At 45.2% G+C, this 24745-nt stretch overlaps 1 protein-coding gene and 1 pseudogene across 2 annotated transcripts; both read right to left on the bottom strand.

The window, feature by feature from the left end:
- Positions 1–11606: 11606 nt before the first annotated feature.
- LOC121627500 lies at positions 11607–15660 on the bottom strand. Of its 2 annotated transcripts, none has more exons than XM_041966425.1 (6): positions 15405–15660; positions 14834–14938; positions 14494–14624; positions 14190–14351; positions 13670–13896; positions 11607–12226 (listed from the first exon to the last, which is right to left on the bottom strand). In XM_041966425.1, the coding sequence occupies exons 2-6, from the start codon at positions 14931–14933 to the stop codon at positions 12124–12126; spliced, it is 723 nt and encodes a 240-aa protein (XP_041822359.1). In that variant the 5' UTR covers positions 14934–14938; positions 15405–15660; the 3' UTR covers positions 11607–12123. The 2 variants fall into 2 exon arrangements, with proteins under 2 accessions (XP_041822359.1, XP_041822357.1); XM_041966423.1 differs by having other exon boundaries at positions 15299–15660.
- A 1292-nt stretch (positions 15661–16952) lies between these two features.
- Positions 16953–24745, bottom strand: part of LOC121627115 — a 70623-nt pseudogene continuing 62830 nt past the window's right edge.

Genomic DNA, 24745 nt, shown 5'->3' on the forward strand with positions numbered 1-24745 from the left:
ATATGTGCAAGCTGGGATCAGCAACAATTCCACGCCCACGGGAAAGGACAAAAGGTGGAGGTGATTAACATCTGACAGCCAGCAGACTACCAGGCTATATATGGCTCACATAACAAGATCAATTGAGGGCAATCTTTTGTCTCAACTGACTCTTTTCTTATTGTGCTTTCAGCCAGATGAAGATTTGATGGAGGACCAATGGCAGCACGCATTCGTCCATCATGCTCAGCTCAAAGATACAGATCTCGGATTTGGTTTAGCATTGAAAGTAAAAAGAAAAAAGGAAATAAGGCACAAACCCTTCAGTTACCCTTCAGATCTAACTCTGTGACTTAATGGGTGATGAGCTAAGGAGGCAGTTAAGCTCATCGTGGTTTGGTAAAAGAGAGAAGCCTGAATTCAAAAGGTATGCAGTTGTATTTATCTGTTTAAAACAGGAAGTAAGTAGGGACTGCACACACCTGCAGGAAGGTTTTGGGCTGACGGTGGCCGGTTGGTAGATCTTAACATGTCGCCCAACCCTGCTGCATGCCATGAAATAACTGCTTGTTTCTCTATGAAGTGACCCCAATAAAAGTTTGCTAAACGCGGAGCAAAGAGGTTACCAAAGAATCATAAATACTGACTTGTAATTCCCATGCAACGGCTTTTCTTTTATTAAAGAAAGAAAGATTCTGCTCTTTTTTTCGCTCATCTTCGGGGAGGCAATAACACGTTCAGGTCACTTTAGTGGATGTAGCAATAATAGGTGGCTCTATAATTCACATTATATTACAAACAGACACCCACGTCGCCAGATAAGCTCCATCTTTCAAGAGCCAACTCTACAGCATGGACTTAGGCGGAAAAGCCACTTAACCCAGAACAGGCTGTGGGAATAAGAGATAGGACTCTGTCAATCTGGGAGGTATTTGTATTTGGATTCATTCATAGATCCCTTTGTATTACAGGAGGGATGTCACGAAGTTTCTTTTAAGACACACTGTGAACATACTACCTGTCTTTCAACTTGAACATCACGTGTTATAAGACTACACGCTGTGAAACGCCGCCGTCCTCCGGCTTTAAAGAGCAGAATCTATGCTTTCAGGAAGTTTGAGGATTATTGAGTGTGCGTTCGTGGATAATGTATGGAAATTAAATCCATCACAGGGGGAGTCTTTTTAATTATTTAATTAGTTTCTGGCCCCAGGGGGAGATAGATATACCTACGTAACATTCTCAAGTCATAATAGTGAAATCCCTAAAAAGGTTCTGCAGAAGCGTACCCTCACCTTCGAGAGAAGACGTCATTTGCACGCCCACAAAATGTAAAGGAAGCATAAACGTGTGGTGGTTTTAAGTCCCCCCATAATCTGGATTTCCATTCTCGAAGGTTGCCTCATGTATCTACCTGTAAGCTTGGTGAGCCTCATGCAGACACAGTTACAGGTGTGTTCAGTGAGACGCTGCTGAGCAAACTTCCCTGAGCTTCCTGCTCATTCCCTGGACTTGGCCGATGGACGATGCCAATCCCTGAGTGAATGAGCGGTTTGTGAGATCCATGGCGGTGATGTGGGTCTCTTAGATTTCAGCCCCTTCACTCCTCTTGCTATAGCTCTCGGTTTTACAGGACGTTTCACTCAGTCCTTGACATTTGCTCGTTTTCTCTTTTCATTGATCAGACAAACGCTCTGCTGCCGCTACTGCAGCTGCTTCATTTTGAGAAGCGGCTGATTGATGCCACTCGTCCCGGCTCATTATTATACAAGGGCGTGCTGGCCGTTCCTCTCTGAGAACGGGAAATATCAAAATGCACCTAAGCGCTCCTTCCGAGGGGTAAACCCACAAGAGGCATGAGACCAAAGCTGCACCTCAGTGGTTGTTTGGCTTGTTTTCTCGCTGCCATCCCTGCTCGCCTCTGAACACAGATGGAGATTCATCTGTTGCCTGTTCCCCCTTGACTCGTTTTCCTTTTCTATTCCCACCCCCCCTCCCCCCCAAGAGCCTGTCTGCCAGTCGAAGCCCTGTACCTCACCGTGTGCTTATCAGACAGTTTATCCTTTTCCTGTGGGCGCCGTCCTCCATCTGTGGCTGTGACAGCCAATCGCCACGCCGAGGGTCCATTCCAAGCCGTGATTTAGACACACGGCCTTGCCAGCGCTGCTCGATCAGCCCCCTCTTCCCCCTCTCTCATGTGAATTTTTCACACGCAAGGTCCCTGCACTCCATTCCCTCACACACAAACACACACACACATACAGTTTAACCCATGCATGAAAGCAGGCCCATTTACGAACCCCTTCCCTTCCTTACATCTCCTCGCGCCTTTACACCCACAGATAATCACAATAAACATGTCAGCAACATCCTGCACCAGACAGAGAGTGAGTATGCTGTATTAAATCCAAAGTGGTGGAAAGATAGGAAGGCACTAATGAATAGGCCCTGTGTTTACATTCCTCAGCGTTTGGGCTTTCTCCCTTAATAGCAGGGCTGCAGTCGTATCGCTCAGCACTTGCAAACATCCTCAAGAGGTATCTTCGTTAATATTTTACTCAGGAGAGATAGTAAATAACAAGCGAGGCATTTCCAGAGAGCAAGTGCAAACACAACGCAGCAAGAGAGAGGTAGGAAGAGGCAGAGGGATGGAGAGAGAGAGAGGACGGCTGTCTCCAGGGTGTCAGCCACAATTGCTTTCTCATTTTTAACTTGTCAAGTCGGCTTTATCTGTTTTATCACCGATGGAGCTCGAAAGGCACCAAAAGGCTAAGACAGCTTGACAGGGCAAATATGGCTGTTGCAAATTTGGACGGGGCGGGCGAGAGGAGATAAATCAGAGGATGAGAAATCAGCCCGTTCCCCTGCCCCTCAAAGGGAAGCGAAAAGGTGCAAAACAGGAAGTGAGCGAAGGAGGAGTCCCCGCCCGGGCGGCGCAGGTGTCTTCGGGAACCTTGCCGTTCAGCAAGGTGCGAGGGAATTGAAAAGGCGGCGTCGCAACTGCACAACCGCGCCAAAAAAAATCCTCCGAGCCGGATTCAACGCGTCAGCTCCTTTGCGGCACACAAATGGAAATAAATAAATAAAGTGAAAATCGAGCCAAGGTTGGAGTGCGCCTCCCGTCCCAGCACAGCAGGTGAGCGAGAGATAAACATTTGTGCAAAGTCGGCCGGGTCTAGTCGAGCGGCTGCGACTCCTGGTTCATTTGCAGTTGCCAGCGATGTGTTAAATGGCCATCTGCGATGGGGTGAGAGCCCCTGTAATGACTTCCTGTCTGGGAAGGAAGACTGGCGTGTAGGGAGGGCTGAGACACACAATCCGTTTGGAAACATGAAAGGTGCAGTTGGGAGCGGAAAAAAAAAACAGTGGATGAATTCACAAAGTGAGTTAAAATTGACTTCTCTTAGCTTTTAACAAATCTTCTCCACGACATGCCACCAAAAATCTGAATCTGCAGACTGCAACAGCATGTTTAAGTCCATGTTTTGGTTGTGAAAGCACAAATATGCCACCATGAGAGGACTATGCATGTGATGATTTTGTACATTTACAGTACAGCTACTTTTTATGCCTTTAAATGCATGCAATGCATTCAAATTATTAAATCCAAGAAGTACAGCCAGTTGCAGATTGTAAAAGATCTACCACAAATTAAAAGCAGCAGGCACGTACACGTTAACATGTCCAAATATCTGCAACATCAGCAACAGGAAGATGCTGTATGATCGAGGATGTTTTATGTTTCTGTCGCATCTCCTGAATTTGATGGAAGCCAGTTTGAGTGTTTTGGCATTCAAATTTGCATAATCTCATTCCCAGTTGCTTCTTTTAACTTTAAACTTAGACTTAGTTTGAACTACTTTATGTCGTATATTATGCATACTAGTTAAAAAACTGATCGCATGTTGGAGTGGTAGTGCAGTATCATACAATGGAGATATTCAGGTAATAATAATAATAATAAAACAGAGAGAGAGAAATAAAGGAAAAAGAAAGAAAAGAACATCAGGCACAGAAAATGCTATAAGAATAGAGACATAAAAGAAGAAATGAATAGACGTTATGAAAATATTATTCAAATGCCAGTCTGTGTATGTGGGCTATTAAAAGCTTTTTAAGCTCAGGCCCTGACTCATCTGATCTGATATTGAGGACGCAGCGTTGGAGCCCAGAAGAGCAACCTTCGATCCTCTGATCTGGCAGGTTTAGAGCTCTGAAATGTAAAGCGAAGCCAGACCATACAGGGATTTGAAAGCAACTGAAAGAAATTCAAAACGAATTCTGCAGCAGATGCACTGGAGTGATGTGTTTCCGAGAAGTCTTGCATTCTGAACGCGCAACTCCTGCATTGTTCTGGCAAGTAAAATATTGACTTAGATAGTATAAATGTGCATATATACATCATATATACACTAGCACCCAGATCAAATCCAATTGTGCAGGAGTGAATAAGCTCTTAATGCCATATAACATAGAGTTTACATCATCTAGAATCAGTTAGGCTTCATTTTCTTCATATGTGAGACATCTCAGCTGTCATAAACAAACACAGCAGATGCTCGACTGCATTGCTATTTGTGTGTCCATTCCAGCGAGCCCCTGACACGCGGAAGGTCTCCCCCTCAGAGGGCATTTTGCTGCCGCATAATTGCCCGTAATCATCTTTTCACCCGGCTTGCTGTGTAATTTTATGGCTTGACAGCTCTCTACTTTTGTGTTCCACTTTCGGCACCATCAGCACTTCTGCGCTCAGGTTCCGTGGCAGTAATTTAGCTTTCACTCCAGATCTTTTTCACGCCTATCAGTGTGACTCATGGGCTAAATTTAAACGGGATCGTCGCCGTGACTGAGGAAGGCCCAAACGTGTTGTTTCCAGAGCAGCAAACTGATTTGTGCGCCTTAATTTGTCTTTGCATTACTGTGCACTTGACAAGAATTGACTGGGAAGCCTTTGGTTCAGTCAGCTGGTGTAGCTTTGGAATGTGTTAAATGATTTCTTTGCACCAAATTGTGCAAATGACACACGACACCGGGACGAGGGCTGGTCAGCGGCTCGCCTCCGTCATTTTACGACCCCGCCACTATCACTCACTCTCGCGGCTCCCTCAGAGGATGGCGAACCCGAGGTGCTCCCGCTATTAGAGCAGCGTTCTGGGTCATGCAGCGCTCCGGGAGGTGGCAGTTTTCATTTCATGTGTTTTTCATGTTGTTGTTCTTTATCCGTGCGTCTGAAAAGCGCTGCGTGATAAAGCCTTTCGCAATTAAAGCACGAAGCTTAACTTTATTTAAAAGGGTAATTAGGCAGCAACCACTGTGGCTGAATTTTAAAAGCCAGTGAAGCCAGCACTGAAGTTAATGGGAACACCAGCCAACTTTACCCTTGTAGCGCAAAGTCAACAGGGTGAGGTCGGACCAGTTTGCTTTTGTGCATTATTTTGCTTTTAATTAAAAAAAGAAACGTACTGTTATGAACAAAGTCAGCTCCAGCCCATTTCACACAGTCTGGATACATCCTCTCTCTGAACGGGGAACAAAGAGCGAGCAGCGAGCCGTTGACTTGATTCCATGATTTAAATCTCAATCAGGGTATTTTCCACACGCCCGTCGTGTGGCGGTGAACGCCGACCATCAGCTGCTGAGGTTCCCGGCTCGTTTTCCTTCCTTCCTAGCACGCCGAATGATTTACGGCCGCGCCGCCGCCACGGAGCAAGAGCTAAGCCACACGCGGTCTCGACCAAGCGAACGACCAGACTGGATGTCATGAAAATGGTACATTCGCCTCAACAGACACCCGCACCTCCGACGATTTACATTTAGATGAAACTAATTTGATCTTCAGTGGATCAGAATGCAAGAGTTCATGCGCTGCCACCGCATGTTGTTGCACTGCAGCTGCAGCTGAAGCATCATTGACGTTTGCTTAAGTTTAGGCCTCCGCACCTCCACCTTTCGCTGCACTGCTGTTTGCACATGAAGGTCACCAGAAAAACTAGCATCCTTTAATTCATTTATGTCACTGTTTTGAATGTGCCATTGTGCATGTGCACTTGCTCCTCATCATTTTGGCTCTAGGCACAAAGCAGCTGACCGGCTGAGGAAAACATACAAAAAAAGAAAATAGAATAAAAAAACAGCGATAATCGTATGCGGCGAAGAAAAACTGTGAAAACTTGGGACAACTGCTGTCACTGTTTTGCACCGGGACATTTGGCCTCGCGGGGCTGTCAGCGGGACAAACCTGGGCCCCCAAGGCCACCTTGAGCGAGGGGGGGGGGGGGGGGGAGCGCGAGCACAGACAAGCACAAGAAGAAGAAGAACTGCATCGACAGACGTGCCCAAACAGCAAAAGCCAAAAATGCAGAAGCGCCTTGTAAAAACATCAGGCTTGTAATTAATAACTTCACGCATATTTAACATCCTCTTTATTCATGAGCACCTGCTTGCGCTGACCCGAGGGGGGCGAGGAATCAACCTGCGTTTTAAACATTCGCAGCTGAGAGACTGGATCTTGGGAGGCAAACATTTCGGAGGGCCGCTGTGTTACATACGGATCTACGTGGGCCAAAAAAGCCAAACGTAACTCCTTTAGCTAACACGCGGTACTTCCCTCAGCCGAACCCCACTGCAATTTATATTCAGGCTGAGAGGGAGATTACTCAGTGGACAAGATTGCAGACCATGACTTCAAATAAGACTCGCAACCTTTGTATCATGTAATTCCTCATCCCTTCATCTACCATCTTGTCTGCTTGTCTCCGCTGTGCAGGGTCTTTAAAAGAAGAAGCAGCAGGGGAAAATATCTTAAACACAGGGGCGGATCTCTTTGCAAAAAAAACAAAACAAAAAGGCTCTTGTGTATTTTGATTCCGGCCGGATCCTTTTTCCAGGACTTGATAGAGCTCGCTCATCACTCTTGACCTTTAGCCGCCAAGCAAATTGCTTCGCTCTTCTGTAACTGGAAAAAAGAGTCAGCTGCTCGCCACCGAAAATACTGGGCAGACTGACGGAAAATATCCGCAGACGGGGAAAGAATGGAGTGCTTTATCAATGCTGAAAAACATCTGACACTAAAGGCTCAAACAACAATGAAATTAAAGGAAAAGTGGTTCCACTGTACAGCTTTGAAGCTGACGGACAGGCCTCGGATTTCATCTGCATGCCGCAGCCCCAGACGGAGAAGTCAAGTCAAGATATCGTTGACGCGGCAGCGACTGTGACTTGATTTAAATGATATTCCGTCATTCGCTTTTCTTGCAACCCGAAATGACACCTCCCTCGTGGTTTGGGTTTGTGCGAGTGACGAAGCAGGAGCTAGCAGCTAGCTTAGCACAAAGACTGGAAACAAGGAGAAACAGCTAGCCTGGCTTTGTCAAAAAGCAACAAAATCCACATCTAAACATCTCTAATTATAGAGAACTAACACATGTGACAGTTTCTTGGTTGTTTTGTTTGTGCAAATAATTGGCCAAGAAATAGTCCCATAGTTGTTGCTGTAATTGGTGTTTTTACACTTCAAGTCTTGCAAAGGCGAATAAACGTGTTTCCTAAAATATCAAACTCCTTGAACCACTGACTTATCACAGCATTGCATTGCTGGTTCCAAGCTCTGGCTGTCAGCTGCGTCTCAATGCAGCACTACATGCTAATTCTAACCAGGTTTTTAGTCCAGTGTTGACACTGGAAAAGTAGCAAAAGCCTGCATGTGCTGCTCATGCATATTGTCCCACAATGCACGGCACAACCGGAGCGAAGGAGCTGCTCGTGGCTGCGAAGGATTAACATGAACTGTGGATTAGAAGCAGGAGAGGAAAATAAAAATGCGTGTATCATTTCGTGACAGCACGAAAAGCACAAGCGGTGCTAATAACATTAATAATGGCTCTGTTCCGTTTATGTGTCCCAGCGGGACGAGCCAGTGAGCCAGCATGCGCGACACCGGGGCCCTGACACTTCCGCACCGAAATGGAACAGAGCCGGGATCGTTCTGAAGCTGTGGTTCTCCTGCTCTGACGTGTCAAAACGTCTGATATGAAAAAGGTCTATCGACGAACTTAAACCTGAAATTTAGGGCGTGAAATAAACGAACGCTCAGGGGATCAGCACTCCGACTATTTCATGCTGTTTTAATTAAGTTTCAGCATTTTATTTCTGCTGGAACCATCCCTTGTGGATTCCACAGCCCTGCTGCTTTAAACCTTTGCAGACAGCAATGAATAACCAGCCCTCACTTCAAGCTTCACTGTAATTCTGACAATCGGTGGCATTTTCTTCCAAAGTCATAACTGTATTGGGGGCTATTTGGTCACAGGCTGAAAAGCTATGATCACAATATATGCAGTATATCTGAGTGATAATTTGGGGAATAAGTGGCCCACAGGCCTGCTAAAGCACTACTACTCTGTAGAGGGAGCCTGCTGTTGGAAAACACTATGAAACTTTGAGAACATAAGAGTAGAAAGGGCATCCAGCACCGTGTCAGCCAGTTTCGTCCTCGCTGTTCTTATCAGCGTCCTTGGCGCTTGCTCAGGTCTCCGGATTCATCATTGTAATTCCACCTACGTGGCGTCAAAACGCTCCCTTTCGCTCCCCTTTCAAGCTCTGTTTGCCCGAGCTGAAGTGACAGATGTTTGAATGTCAGTGCAGATGTCTGTGAGAGGGATTGAGCTACGTGAGACGATTCAGGTCGCGCTCAAACACTCGCTGAGTCTTCGGGATTCAGTGGTGCTGGTTTTCCGTCCTCACAGCCAGTTCTTTACTGTTAATTACGCTCAATCAGCCATTTTTCGATGGGTGAAGATGAATGAAGTCTGTTTCATTCCTCCTTTAAATCAAATGTGACTGCATTTAATAGCGTATTCAGGAAGTTCTTGTCAACTTCTAAAGTCGGGAGACACCATGTGACCATGGTATATTTACAAGTTCAGTGAGGTCACTTAAAAAAAACGTTAAAAAAATCACGGTAAAAACAGTTTTTCTTGATCTTACACAGCAATCGTAAAGGTTTGGTTTGGTTTAAGCTTAAAAGTGACTTGGTGAGGATTAGGGAAATATTGTGGCACTAATGCACTCGAGGCTGGATATTTCCTTTCCCATGGGAGACAAACATATTGCCATGCATCTCTAATGCAATAAAGGCGATTAACACACACCGACGACATGATTCACAGCTCGACAAAACCAAACGCCAGCTATTCGGCGCTATTTGAATATGCTATCAAAACATTTCACACAAATATTTGAGATATACACAAGGCCGCAGAGCAACATCTAATAAAAATCTGTCCCAGTGCTGCTGTTTTTTTTGCTGCGTGTGTCTTAATATAGAGCTGCATTGCTGTCCACGGAGCGACTTGGGAGATAATGAGCAAAGGAAATAGTGAAACATTCTGACATCCTCTCCTGGGCTGAGCTCTCGTGACAGACTGTATTTGGACCATAAACTCTTGGAGCACTGTTCGGGGTGTTTATGGCGCAGAGCTAAAACACAGAGGGGCAACAGCCATGCAGAGAGGCAAACAAACCGGGAGGTCTGTCTTTGGAGCTGCAAGCTCTCTGATCTTGGCGCAGCACTGAGGGCAACCTCAAAAAACACATCCAAGGCACAGGGGAGCTATAATGCATTGATTGTTTTTTTTTCTTCTTCTTATCTCTGGAACCATGTCATAATAAAGGCAGTTTAACATCGACACTACTCCAGTGTGCCTCCAACCGCTTTAAAGAGCTGCTTCTGCTGCAGTGCCAAGATCAGAGAGCTACAACCACTCCTCTCTGTACGTTCGATTCTTGCGGATCCCGCTTTTAAAAAGCACTTGCTTCGAGGGTTAATCTCACGCGAGAGCAGGCCGTGCATTTACAGAGAAGGTGAAACAGCCTCTAGTTGTTGTGAACATTTGTGAAAGGAACAATTTGCGCTGCTAATTTTAACATTATCGCCTTAAAGTTTCCATGAAGATGCTTTGTTTTGTTTTCTCTGAGACAGCCCTGAAAGTTAATTCACTGTGGTGGCTTAGTCAAACACTTTTTTTTTTTCTGTGTGTAAATGAGAGGCAACAAAAGACAGAGTGAGACAAACAAGAACGACTCCTGAGGGATTTGATGTAGGCCAGTGCATGTGGGCTAAACCGTGGGAGCCCGAACCACCACCAGCCCACCAATTTAATCTCCAATTTACAGATTACAATTCAACACCACATATCTATAGTACGTGAGTGGGTGGGTCACATTTGCATATGTTGCCATTGCTGGAATATTACTATGTTCCACTCCCTGCAATGGCCTGGAGACAAATAATTGTATTAATCCTGATGTTTAAAGTACAAATATCAGTCAATATGAAATGATACATTTCTGTACAGAAACAGTAGATATCATAGCAGATCAGTCCCCAAAGGATAATAATGTCACAACAGATGTCTCTATATGAGTAACAGGAAGCAATATTACTTGGTAATATTACAGCTTTATTTCTGACAGAGAAAATAGAAAATGCACAGCAGGAAGTCTGTCAGCCAACAGCCTCTCACCCCATCAACCTGCCACTGATTATCTTGAACCATAAATAGCACTTAAATTTTATTTAATATTCACTCTCCAGAGTGCCATGGCAACAGCTGATTCGACAGTGGTCTGAACAATGCTCCTCCACTGGAGTCACAATCCTGAGCCCAAGGATGGCGACGGTGGGCGTCGGTGCAGCGTGGGCTCCACCTAGTGGTACAACATTGTAACTTAAAAGGCAGAGCCCAGGCTGCTGGAATGGACAAATGATCAATCCATTGACAGATTAATCCTATTATCTCCTGCAATGGCCCATCTTTAAGGGGCAGTAGTCTCCATTCAAGGGGCTTTGCAAACTCCACAGCCTACTAATCAGTGGCCACAGACTACAAATCAATTGCAGACAAAAACTAGGCTTACTACAAAACTGCACTGTGTGCACACAGATTATTCGGAGGGTTGAAAAAGGCATAGCAATTTATGGCTATTGTATGACAAAAAACACCCGGTAGTACTTTAATTCCCATCCATAAGCAAGAAAAACAACACAAGCAGGATCATACGTTTGTGGTCTCACAGGTCTTAGTGCACTATATGAAAATGTCACTGAAGGCAATTTTTTACCCAACTCATTCACGATGAGATGCCTGCAAAGAACAACTGTATTGCAGTACTGCAGTACTGAAAGTGTTGCACACAGACATCTGATGAAGGCACATACATCAGCAAGTTTAGGTGCATACCACATGTTGTGTAACTGCAGTCTGCCATACTCACGACTTGATACTGGTCAGGCTGACTGGTCACCAGTTTGATCTGTGCAGTTACTGCAGTATATATAGAAAACAGCAGCCATGAAAGGCGAACAGCTTACTCCAACAAGCTGACAATTACAGCAATGCATTGTTACCTTGAATGTGGAATTAAATCCCAACGTTCACACAATAAAGTTGCTGAGGTCATGTGTACTGTAAGCATGATACGTAACACGCATTCCAACTTCCTGCTTGGTTGACTTTATGGTAAAATGTGTTGTTTGAGCATTATGACTATACAGAGATCAAGGATAAGGTGAGGCCAAAACACACAACAGAGGAGCAAAGCCTTTCGCCAGTATAAAGCTTCGATTTTATTGAAATTAGTTGTCTATTTTATCAAAAAATCTTCAAGTTTTCAGGACAAACAGTGCAATCAGTAACAAAAACAATTCTTTACAAATAGACATACACATAAAAAATCCTGGTAGCTACAGTCAGACTGGCAAACTGCCACAGTTTCAAGTATTGTGAACAGAAACAAAGACATACACAAACAAACAAGAAAGGCCATTTCAAAACTGAACATTTCAATGGTCAATGCAAAAGTTATTCTATCCAAAGGTCTAAAAATATACACTGTATCACCGTCACACTATTCAGAATGTGAACGTTGCTCTACAAAGAAAACAGCTGTTTGGTAACATATGAATGCATCATGACATTGACCAACGATGAATATATGACGAGGCGTACCAATGCGAGAAATGTTGCACTCCTCATAATACTTTCCACTTGATGTAAAAACGCGATGTGATTAAATAAGGGTTTGATTGCATTTACAACCACTTTACAACCGGGGTAGGGAACCTTCTTCCAGTCAAGGGCCATTTCAATTAGTGTCCATGGAAGAGACATCAGCACATGCCATAATCCTCTGCAACTCCTCAATACAGGGCGCAACTGACTGGCTGTGCAACTGAGCCATCTTCAACCTAGACACGGAGGAACAGAAGAGTCATCTGTTAGGTATGCTGGTGAGAGGTCGACCGATTAATTGGTTCAGCCGATTCCTCTGCACCAATAGGATGTTTAATAAACTACTGTTACGGGTGGAACTTGGCTCTGATAGCAGCCAATGGCTGCGCAGCTTCCACCAGTCGCACAGGGACCTACATCATTATTTGCAGGGAAGGCAAGATCATGTCATTGTGTACCTGAGATAATTTGGCTTTGAATTAAAGTTAGCTTTGTATAAACAGCTTTATTCACAAATTATGAGCACAATAAGGTTGCTGGTTACAGACTGGAATTATTAATGCATCAATTAATAAGCTATCTGCTTTGTCCTGGTCCAAACAATCATTATTATATTGCCTTTAAATACCCAAGATTGGTTGACCTCTAGTTTCTAGTAAAACTGACAATGCACACAATTTCTGGGGCTGATGAACTAATATGAAACCAATTAAAACACTGGGCAACAGTAAGAAAATTATACAGCTTTGAATATAGCAGCAGCTTGATAGCTCATCGAGATGCTACATAGTTGGTGCCTACAGCAAGTTTACTTTACCAGCTAACTCAGGATGTAAGTAACAACCATTTTGAGGCTGTGTTCTTAAATCTTACTTAAGCTGCTGAAAGAATTAACATGATCGGCAAGCATCGTCCACCAACAGATTCTGTGCATCCCAGTGAGAGCTGAAGGAAACACCCAGTTTGTCAAGAAAAGTGGAGCTTCGAGCAAGGCAAACAGAGCCAGCGAAGTTCAGCAGAGGCTGGTGTACCAACCCTGTACTAAAAGATGAATGAACTTACATTCAACAGGCGGCAAGACAAGACTCCAGTAGGATGCCCGTGTTGCATTGCTTCAGTTGGATATTGAAGTCAGGAACAAGTCGCTAACTCATTAGTAAAAGAACGCAGTCAGCCGTTGTTACATCGAGTATGTCACGGTCTGAGCTGTGAAATTGTTTTAAGAGTTCTCTGCCTGATAGTGGTCAAAAGTGCCATACAGGAAGGATTGCTGTAGCCTGATTTTCCCAGTAACCTGAGTTGACCTGCTGTTTCAGGAACAGGTTGCTGTTCAGAGGGATGTGGGCAGCCTGCAGTAAGCATCTTATCAAGTGACAATCAAATGACTTTATTAGTGTGCAGGTGAACCACTGAGTATCTGGTTTACTCTGATCTTTAAGATGCATCCATGAAGTCAAAACACTGAAATAAATTAAAATTACACACACACACTCATTCAAAAGACTGAGTAAAAATGGTTAGTGTCATGTGATTATGCAGCCAGACTGATAATTCCCTTGTGTATTACCTTATGTAACCAATACAATGGTTCTAAAATTAGTGTTGACACACTATCCATGTATGGATTGTGAATGATCTGTGTGTGGACTGTTAACACATCCTAAAAACTAAAGTGTTACCTTCTGAGCAACTCGCGTCCTCTGTTGGGTTCGGGGTGGTGGTGCTGAAGAGCAGTGAGGGTGTGAGCTGCCAAGATGCTGTAACACTGTTCTCGGAGAGCGTTGTGGTTTGTTGTATCCCACTGCGGCAACTCGCTGGTGTAGCGCCACGCCATCAGAGTGTGTTCCAACACTGCATCCCACTCTTTGTTCCTCAGAAGAACCTGGCCCCATTCCTGACACGACACCTGAGGGGGAGGATAAGGAGGTGACGGATTAGGATGACATGAAACACTCCGCTCATCGAGCCACGTAGAGGTAACACATGGAGCAGTTTTTAAATACACCGGTGAAAAAAATTCTCTTTATGAAGTAAACAAAAAAAAAGCCCCATTAGAAAAGAACAGCAGGGGTGTGCTTAAAGCGCCAAAACCTCCTTTTAAAAGCCTTAAAATAAAATACATCACTTTCCTGCAAATCTGTAGGTTTCCAAAAAGTGTTATCATTTATACAAACATGACATTACACCACTTATACTCACTTTAAATGCCACCAGGTGAGGATATGCCTTTCTGTAACAGTGAGCATCCCTGTTGGAGCCAAACCGAGAGTATGGTATGGACCTGTAAACATTTGCCTTCTTCAGATGCAGGTCCTCCTGGAGATACTTCAGGTCTGATGCCAGGATCCTGGGCTCTTGGCTCTAGGATGAAAAGCAACACATCATATTTTAGGTAAGGGCTGACAGTTCAGCGAGCTATTTTAGCTTACATCTTGGCTGCTAAAATTCTGCTTGGGATGAAAAATGTTCCATCTTATCTGATTAAGACTGGGAGGATAGAAACCTGTTCAACGAGGATGAGGGATCTGATTAGCTGTACAAGCTGCTGTTTGGAGAGTGGGGTATGGTGCTCATCCATCTTGTCACACTGCTCCTCTATGCTGCGACTCCACACCCCACCAATGGACAACTCCACTGCAAAAGAAAGGTGCATGAGGTCAATAACATACCAAAGAAAATAAGGGCAGGGGGGTGACCAACAATCACTGGGGGGCTGCATTCCCAGTATTAAAGCAAATGGGACAAGTTTTGTAATTCCATTTCGCTTCCTATGTAGTCAGCTTACAAAACCAGCCACACATCAGGTTTTGCAGGTCGATTCATGGTTTTTATTGATTACTTACATGACTGCACGCGCCTTGTGTTTGGAGTTGAGCTTCTAACCCTCGGAAGTGGAGATGGAGCCAAACGAGCACTGAGTATTTCCAGGTAGGACCTCCTCATTCGAGCTGTAAAAAAGATAGAGAATTCAAACTTTCTGCGCTACGTCTTGGGGTGACAGTGGTGTTAATATTTCCTACAATGCAACTTGCTTCACACCGCGTCAGGCGCGACACATAAATCGACTAAAACACATGTCAAGTAAAATATAAACCACGATACTTAAAAAAAAAAAAAAAAACGTAACGCAGTTATCCACATTCAAGTACCTGCAAACAATAACATTATCGGCCAACTGTTAATCCTGGGGGCGCGCGCGCGTCTAATAACATTAGCATGATAGCAAAGTGGCGCCTCCAGCACAAAGAAGTTAACGTTACAGCGATTTTCACAACCTCAATAATAAAGTTGGCACGTTTCAGACTGACCTGCAATTTTGGGCTGTGGAGCAGGTATTTCCACCAAGGCACGTCGTGACTGGCACACAGCTGCCATTGCGACCAAACTAATCGGTGAAGATAGTGAGCTAACTACCTGCTAGTAGCCAGTGACGCTACTGTTAGCTGAACTTTAAACCCCCGCGGGGTGCCCAACAATAACTTTTCCACGGTCGTCGTCGGCTTCAGTTGGTGAACTCGGCAGTCGGTCAGCGGCTCCTACGCAGGCGTCAATGCACTTCTCGAACTCGCTAATATCGACTGCAAAGATATAATTGTTTGATTTCAACTAACTACGACAAAAAGTACCAGCACAAACGCACCAAGCTGAAGTGCAGGTCAGGACACTCTAACAACTTCTCCCTGCTCCACCGACAGTACAATGCTGCTGAGGCGCGCGACGCGAGTTGCCGCGCGGGCGTGGTTTGCTGCATGCGTCAATCTGATTGGCGAACGTCGCAGCGCGTGTGGAACAGGCGCCCAATATGCAAATAAGGTCACCAATGTCCTCCCCTGCGTCTCCTCTGCCGCTTGGTTAAAAGGTCACGTGAACACACGCTCGCGCACTCATGGACTCAACTCAACGCGCGGCTACACACCACAGTGTTAAAAAGTTTCTCAAACAGTATTAACAGTATAATATCGTTTAAATCGTATTACTTTAAATATATTAATAATATTAAATAGTGCTAAATTATTTATGTTGCCTCCATAATTCAAATCAGATACTTGCCATGGAGAGAGGGTGTTATTTTGAAACATAAACTGCATGAAGTACCCATTCAATTTGTGTTTTATCAGAAACTTCATGCTGCGAAAACCAAATTTCAAACACACTATATCAATGTTATTTTCATGCTAACCAAACCTTGTGCTTGACATTGTATACTTCCTCATTTTAATGCTTGCTTGCTAGCCTGGAACAGGTAAAACTGTATGAGGCTGATCTTAATTCCTTGTTGGGACAGCCTTATAATGTGCTTTTGTTTTCAATCAGGTGCAGCTCAAGCTACAGCACTTGCTGGGGATTCTTTTCTCATTCACACTTTGGTAAGAAGGATGTTTGACCACACAGAAATCTGGATTCTCTGGTTGAAGGGCAATCTCTCTGAGCAGGAGTGGAAGAACTAACATGAATGAAGCTTTAGCGAACTGCTCGTTCGGTTTATTCACAAGGTATCTTGTGTTTTTACATGAACAGCCCCATAACCACATGTTTGCATGAATATTACAAAATGTATTCTTCAGCAACATGCATTATATATTGACATGAGAGTGCAGACAGTGAGTCAGTCACAGCGTTGTGAAACTGACATTTAAATTGTGTTTTTATTCTGGGATGGAATAACGCTCATGACCCACCAGTGCTGATTGTATGTCACAGTGAACCATTCAATCCAAAAGACACGTGGTAAGAGACATAAAAATATCTGTAAAATGTTTTTTTAATAGATTGGTGGATTATTGAAAAAAAAAAAACAGGAACTGAATTTCTTGTCAAGAGACATAACTGCATCTTGATACATAGTGTGGAATAATAAATCATTCAAGCATAGAACTTATTCCAAAACAGATGATAATAAAACACAAAAACGTATACTTTTATAATCATATATAATTAACACAGTGGTCAATCTGAAATATTTCCTAATAAAGAACATTTTTTTTCTAAATTGTGAATATTATAGTATTATTATAGTTTCATATATTTAGTTTTTTGGAGAATACTTGATAATATATTGTAATTCTTCTTATCTGAAAATAATCTATGTGATAAAATATGAAGCAGTGGTAAATGCAGTGCAATTTTAGTGTTTTTTCAACATTTCAAACAAATGTTCCTCTCATTTGGAAAAAAAAGCTGCATTGCTATGCAACAGGGTTGAAATCAGTTCACTTTCCACAGTCATTCATGAACTCAACCTTATAGTTATCGTGTGAATGAAATAATAGTGACAATTTCCTCACTGGACTGACAGTCACACATTTTTACTTACATTTCTACAGGTAAATTATTATATCACAACTATAAATAGTAAAACTGCACTTTTATGAACTGATTGAACTGGAAGTGAAATTCACTCCAGCCCTGTACAATATTAGAGCAAATAAAGCTGAAAACTCAATGGCTTCTTGAAACTGCTACGTCAAATAATATAATTATATTGTATTTATGTACATTATATACATTAATTTTGAAATAAGTTACATAATGCACAGGTAAAAGGGTATGTATTAGGTACATATCATATTACAAAGTTCTGTGACAGCATGGCTTTGTAAATATACATTACAATATTGTCAGCAGAAAAAGCAAGAGCAGTCAGATAGGACTGCCTTTCAGCATCTTCCTAATTTTTCAGCATGGGTTTTATGTAACCTTAATATTAAGTCTAACTGCAGAGACTGTACACATGATTTACTTTGATATGGAGACCATCCGGACCTTATATGAAAAATACATGATTCTTCCAGCAGACTCAAAAATAGCAAGATGCTTAAAAACAGACTTCTACTGACTGTGTAGGCCACACTATAAAGCAAAAGGAGTAGCCTCTACTTGCTAAGCAGCGTTTTAAGGGAGCGGGTGAGTGCGTTAGCAATGGCCGACATGGTACTTGAGTGGCGGACCAGGGCTTTCACACTGTGCTCCCCTGGTGCTCCCACGGTGGCTGTCTCAGCCGCTTTGAGCAAACAGATGTAGTTCATAACAACTTCATCCACCTTTGCCACAACCTCTCTCTGCTGCTGTGAGGCTGAGGCTCCGAGCCCCCTGACCAGACACATACAAGCTTCACAGAGACAGCATAGCACCTGGAAGCTACAAGTTACAGCTAGCAGCATCTCCTCAGGACTGCTATGGGCCTGTGCCATCCTCCGGCATGCTCGGCCTAATTCTTTAGACTCAACAGAGAGGAGCTGCTTGTATTGGGCGACATCCTGGAGAGGCATCTGTGGTCCACGGTCGCAGCGCCCTATGCTGGATCTCACCAGTGCAATGAGCTCACTGGCATCGCGGCGGACATCGGTGAAGCCAGAAGGGAAACCATACATGCGGTCCTTGAGTGCGTTGATTCGTGCAAGACGGTCACTGAAGCTCATGTTATTGAGGACCTCCCCATACAGCTGCTCCCCAGCTGCATCCACTACTGAGCCACAGGGAAATATGGCAGCAGCACTGTCATTATCACTATCGTTTCCACTGCGGCTTCGTCTGGGCCTCTCCCACTCGATCTCATCCTCTTCACCCTCACTCTTACGTTTAAAGAAGCAGTAGCTAAAAGGCCCGTTGCATCTCCAGGGACTGGTGTCCAGTTTTTGAGAGCCCTTTATGTGTTTGGCGTCTTTCTGTACTGGAAATGCCACAGATGCCCTTCGACTATCTACCCTGCTGCTTGTAGACCAGCACGTGGTGTGGGAAGATACAGAGCCTTGGGAGTAGCTCTTGGAGAGGCGCTTCCTTGTTGGCCTCCGCTGGACTTTGGTCTCACCTTGCTGGGGCACAGATGGTGACAAGGGCTGCTGGCTCCGGCTCCGGGTGGGCTTATCAAATAGAACTTCCACACTACCAGAACTGGCAGTAACGTTGCTGGAGCTGCGTTTGAGCTCCCGGCCCCGTTGCAAGTTATTGCTGAAGGGATCTGTCTGTGGCAGGGTTGGGGTAACAGCCTGAATGTGGTTCTGATTCTGCCGGGATGGGATGGAATGGATGGAATTCTGTGTGCATCCTGAGTTGCTGGAGCTAGCATTGGCTTGCACGGGAAGAGGCAATGGAGGAGGTGGTGGGGGAGGAGGTGGAGGAGGTGGACATTGTGTGTTGGGAGTTGGAGATGTAATGCAAGCCCTAGTCCCAGTAGATGCCTGCCTGATAAAAGCTGAAGGATGGTCTCCCCTTCCTAGTGAGATGCTGTTGAGGTCTGCTCGTTGACCACTTACACTGGGGGCGGCAGAGAAACAAAGAGAATCATTAGGACGAGGGTGAGGAGACTGTTGAACTGCATGCTTTGCTCTCGGGTCTGATCTGAACCATTCCTCTGTGCTGCCACTAGGTTGGCTTCTTGACCGAGGTGGGGGACGATTAGTGGTGCCCCCACCCTTGCGGTTTCCACCTGAAATGAATCCCCCATCGCGGCTGATACAGCCCTCTCTTTGATATAGTGAAAGGAAGTGCTCTGGGTCCATACCACTCCTCTCTAGTTCACTCTCCAGGCCAGAAAAGGAGCTTCTCCTCTCAGCAGTAACTGGCCTGAAATCTAGACTGTCATTCAGTCTCTGAGCATGCATGTCAGGACTTCTCTTGAGTTTGGCAGGAAGTGTGGCCGAATGGTATGACCGTGGATTTTTATTATCCAGCTGCATGGTGGCCGCATTAGGGGTGACTAAATTTGGGCTGAGAAATGGGGATGATAGGGAGGAGGGCATACATGGGCAACGAGCAATGGTATTCCCCCTATTCTTAACCATTTCAACAAGCTGAGGGTTGCTTGTGATAAAGCGTCTGGTGTCCTTTTTCACTGCCCCTCCCATGCCTGCACTTTGCAGCTTCCCTCCCTGATGCATCTGGCTGACTGTTAGATAGTTTATCAGTTGTCTGTAGGCCTCACTGCCTTCCTTCTGGTTCATCCCCTTAAAACAGGCCTGTTGTTTAGCATGCAGATCATTGTGGGGCCTCTTGCTTCCAGTACCTGTGGTCTCTTTATGCTTAGACGGTGTGGCTGAGGAGGGGCGGCCTGGTTCGGCCCCAGCAGCAGGAGGGTGAATGTTGGGCAGCATTTTGCGAAGGAGGGCGGGGTCTGCGTGAGGGTGGAGGTCTTTTCCCTGAGAGCTCTGGACAGGGATGCCACGAGGGATTCCAGGTTTGTTATCTTCATAGTTTAGCACCCTGAGCAATGAGGAGGAGGAACTAGAAAGCGGGTGCCTTTGCAAATGGTGGTGCTTTGATTCAACTGCACCGGGGCCAAGAGGTGAGTCAGTTGGGGTGGCACAGGCGCTACTGTTTGTGCTGCCACCAGCATCTAGTGATGAGCAAAGAGAACCTTGAAGTGAACTGTGGGCTTCTCCTTGCAAATTTGAAATCCTTTTGGCTAGATGGTACTCACACAACCGTGCAACACTCTGCTGTCTAGAAATCGGCTGATGGTCACTTTGTATGTCCGATCCCTGGTCAGATCCTCCTGATCTGGATTTTTTGGTTGGGGACAGCAGTGACGCTACAACTAGATGTTCGTCTTGCTCAACGGCCGCAGCTCCATTATCTGCACCGCAGTCACCCAAGTCCACAACGTCTAAAACATGATCAGAGGTAGAGGAAGGAGGGCGGGGTATTCTGTGATGGTCACGGGGGAGGCTGTTCATTGCAAGGCCCTCGGCCGCAGAATTTTCTGCCAAAAAAAGAATTCTGTCTTCTTTGATTTTCCACCCGCTCACAGAAGGAAGCGCGCTGGTCCAAGTCAAGACGACTGCGGCAACCACTGCTCTCACCTCGATGCCCTTCCCTTGTGCTGAAGGTGTTATACTTCCCACTGGAGTCTGCAGACTTTTTATGATGCTTGCCACCTGGTGTGGTGGAACTTGGGCGCTGGAGGGTGGATGAGAAGTTAGTCTGGGGCCTCACCTCCAAGCAATCTCGACCTGATGATGCTGCGTCCAACTGTGGGCTCCGTCTTGGAGGAACTGCTGGAGGCTGAAGGTGCCGTGTTGGACTGTGGGGTTTCTTTTGTATCGTTCCTCCTGTACTGGGTGAGACGGGGAATTCAGTTTTCTCCTCAAGTAAAGGTTGGTACCCTTCCCTCGTGGCCACCAGAAGACGCATGTGGCTCTCACTGAGCCTGTGAGTAGCAGCCAGCTCAGAGATTTCAGTCATCTCGGAGGAGTTGGTTTCATTGCCAGAATCTGAGGACGACTCCTGGCTAAAGCCTCGAGATGTGTAAACACCTAGAAGATAAGAGATACAAAATAAAATGTGGGTCAGTCAACTAAATAGTGGATTGTATTAAACATTACACAGAGCTACAACCATATTTGCAAATAATGAGAAGGCACATTATACAAACTGAAACAAGTTTCTGTTCTGGTGTCATGGATGTGTTTCGGGAGTATGTAAAAGGAGCAAGAGAATAAAGCAAATTGGTAGAGAGAGAAAACTTTTCTCTGATAAAATGAACACAAATAAAATCCTATACATCTTTTGTCCAAACGTTGTCAGATGAGAGAGACTGTCGATTGAGACACAGGATTAATTTGAGGTGGGTGACAAAGAAAAAGCTCTCAAAACAAGTCCAAAACAAAGATATACATGATGGCGATCAAACATTACTCGGCTTGCATTTTTCAACAGACCTGGGTTGTTACTGTTGGGTGGTGGCGGGGGAGGCCTCTGTTCAGAGACAGACAGAGCCTCCAGGGCCTGTAGAGTTGTCATGACCGCATTCTCCAGCCTTTTCTCCCCTCCCCTGCTCCCTTCCCCCTCCCCGTGTGTGGGAATGGCATCAATTAACGATACTGGGATATCATCATTGTCACGTGTGTTTAGTGGCCTTCCCTCGGGTGCCGTATCCTCATCTGAACTGTCCCGAAAGCCCGGTGGCGGCGCTGCGATTGCCAGGTTGAGCGTCTGCAGCAGTGTGTCGTCCTCTTCGTCGTCGACGCCGTCGTCTCCCTCAGGAGGAGGCAGCGATGTCAGGTCGATGATGTCGTCAGTAGAACCGGAAAGCGTGAGGAAGGTGGCTTTGCTGGCTGCCGTGGCTAACCCTCCTCCTTGGCTGCCGCAGTTTTCGTGTCCACCTCCTCTGTCGTCACCCACTGGCGTACCCCCCGTGGAGTCTTCTTCACAGGAAGCATCGTCGTCATCCTCTGCATCGTCGGTCGTGTCACGATAAAACAGGTCCCTTAGCAGTGGCTCTTCACTACCTTCCTCACTTATTATGTTACTGTAGACATGCGTCAGACCACTGAACTGAAATGGCACCCTGTCCTGTGGCCGAAAGTCTGTGTTGTTGTGCAAGTAGGGCGGTCTGTGCTCGGGTACCTCGGGGCTCTCTAACAGTCTTTCATAGCCTAAGTTCTTTGCCTTGTTCAAAGGTGGGTCCCCCCCAAAAATAAATGACACTTTGGCGCTCCGAGGTGAGTCTTGAGGTTTGTGTCTGGTCGCGGGGGGAAGAGGAGGTGGCAATGGACTTCTCCGTGCCCCTGGGTCACTGTCAGGGTTTGGGGGTTCATGGAAGTAAGGAGAGAGGCTGTTTTCTCGCTGCCCATTGTCAGAATACTCAGAGTCCCTGTTGTAGACCTCTTCCTGGCTGGGTGACGCCTCCTCATTGTTCCCCAGGGATGTGCTGTACGGCCACTCTAGGACACGATCCTGACCTGCAGACAGCAGCAATACAGGGTCTTACTACTTTATGTGTTTTATATTTTAAGTTGATTAAATTTTAAAAGGGCTTCCTACTTTAGACTTTTGAGTGCTCCACTTCAAGACTTTTGAGGTTTTATGCTGCACTGTAAAGCATCAATTTTTAAGCCATTTAATCCAGCCAGGAGTCTTTTTTTATCCAAAATGTGTGCGAGCAAGCATGTTCATCAACTTCTCAGCTTATTTTAATGGCTTTCTGCCAGGACACAGACTCTCCACTCGTTTCGACAACATTCATGTCACAAGGTTAAATGTACTGGAAGAGCAAACATTTTCTCACCCAAAAGTAAATAATTTCACACATGTTATAAACAAAGGTTTTGTCTAAACATGTCAGATCATCTGCTATGTAATAGCTTTAACCAGGAAACATCACCGACTGCCACATAGCGTGTTGAGAAGCGTAACTCATATTTAATAATAACTCACTGCTGTCATCCCCTCCTGTGCTATTGCAGTGGGGCATGCTGAAGATAGATCTCCTTGAATCCACTAGGAGGCGATAGTAGCCTGCTGTCATACAGGCCAGGTTCATTGCATCACTCGACTCCATGATCAGCGTGATGGGCTGTGAAAAAAAAGAAGGAAAGGAGAGAAGGCAGGGTGGCAGGAGGGGGAGCAAACAAAGCAGATGCTATAATTTGTGTGGGACAAAATAAAATGTGCTGCTACTTCTGTTTTCACACAGAGCTGTGCTCACCCTCACATCCAGAACGTGCAGCTCCAGCCGGACGTTGGTCTCGTCTTCCGTGAGGATCTCGATGCGGTTGACATGGCTGAAGTCAGCCAACAGGGCCACCAGGTTGGTCCGGGCGTTGATGACATGGCTGATGCCGTAACGTGGGCCCACTAACAACGTCACGTCTGTCTGTTTCTCCCCTTGCTACAGAAAGCAGTGTGTACGCAATTATTGTTAAAATTAATTAGCTACGTTAGTCCGAAAAGATTTTAACAAGGACAGAGATGCAGTTCTAAACCAAACTCAAGCTTGTTCCACAACTTGTACAAATCCTCTCCAGAACTAATGGTCTTACCAGCAGTATTGATTTGAACTCCCTCCCTCCATAGAGTCTGAGTTCACTGAGGTACCTCAGGTAATGCACCTTGGCCTGCAAAGCAGTCAGCTGCAGAAAGGAGGAGAGAAGCGCCACACATTAGCAGGCATCCGAAAACCAGTCACCTCGACCTGAACGGTCGTATTTGTCTCCTGATGTCAGGGCATAAAGCACTCTGAAGCCATTTCGATCTGGACCGCTGATTTTCCATTACACCCCATCATATCATTTAAATCTGATCAAAATCTGAAGAGCTGCTCCACTGCAGTGCTCTTTATTGCTTGCTCGTGTGGGTGCGTGCCTCTCCAGCCATTTAGGGTCAATGGGATTTTCAAAGTTCAAACTTGAAAGGAGTGTATTTTTGTACTTTTTGCGTGCTGATGCTTTCACTGCAACGAGATATATACAGTATATCTACGAATTAGTCTTGCTAATTTCATAATTTTTCACTGTTTTATATAAGTATCTGTCATATAATCAAGCTGTCTTTATTACCACTTACAATACTATCCATCCTTATTATGGTGCACTACATATACTCTACATTCTCCTAATGGGAGGATGTTTTTTTCAGTTTTTCTGAAATTCTTGCCCAGGCTTAACCACCGCCTTACCTCAAAACCGAGTGAGCAGCTTCTTCGGGTCAAGGGCTGAGCCATAACTTCAAGCCCGTAACGAGAAAGCTAATTTCAAGCGTCAACGTTTTGAATTGCACGTCGGTTCATCTGTGCCGCTTGGCTGTATTTCTCCCTAATGAATAGAGTGGGTATCAGCTGCCACTGTGAATGCAAATGATGAGCGAGCACATCAGATTTCCCTGGCTCGGAGGGAAGGGATCAATATCCCTCTGGCATGACTGAGATTTCATCGACATACACGCATATACACATATCTGGAGTTCAGGTGTGTCTAGCTGCATTCCTTCATGTTTGGCACAGAGGAATGCTAATTTGCTTGCTGAGGAGTGGAGTGTTC

Source organism: Chelmon rostratus, chromosome 24 (genome assembly GCF_017976325.1).
Source record: "Chelmon rostratus isolate fCheRos1 chromosome 24, fCheRos1.pri, whole genome shotgun sequence".
Classification (NCBI taxonomy): domain Eukaryota; kingdom Metazoa; phylum Chordata; class Actinopteri; order Chaetodontiformes; family Chaetodontidae; genus Chelmon; species Chelmon rostratus.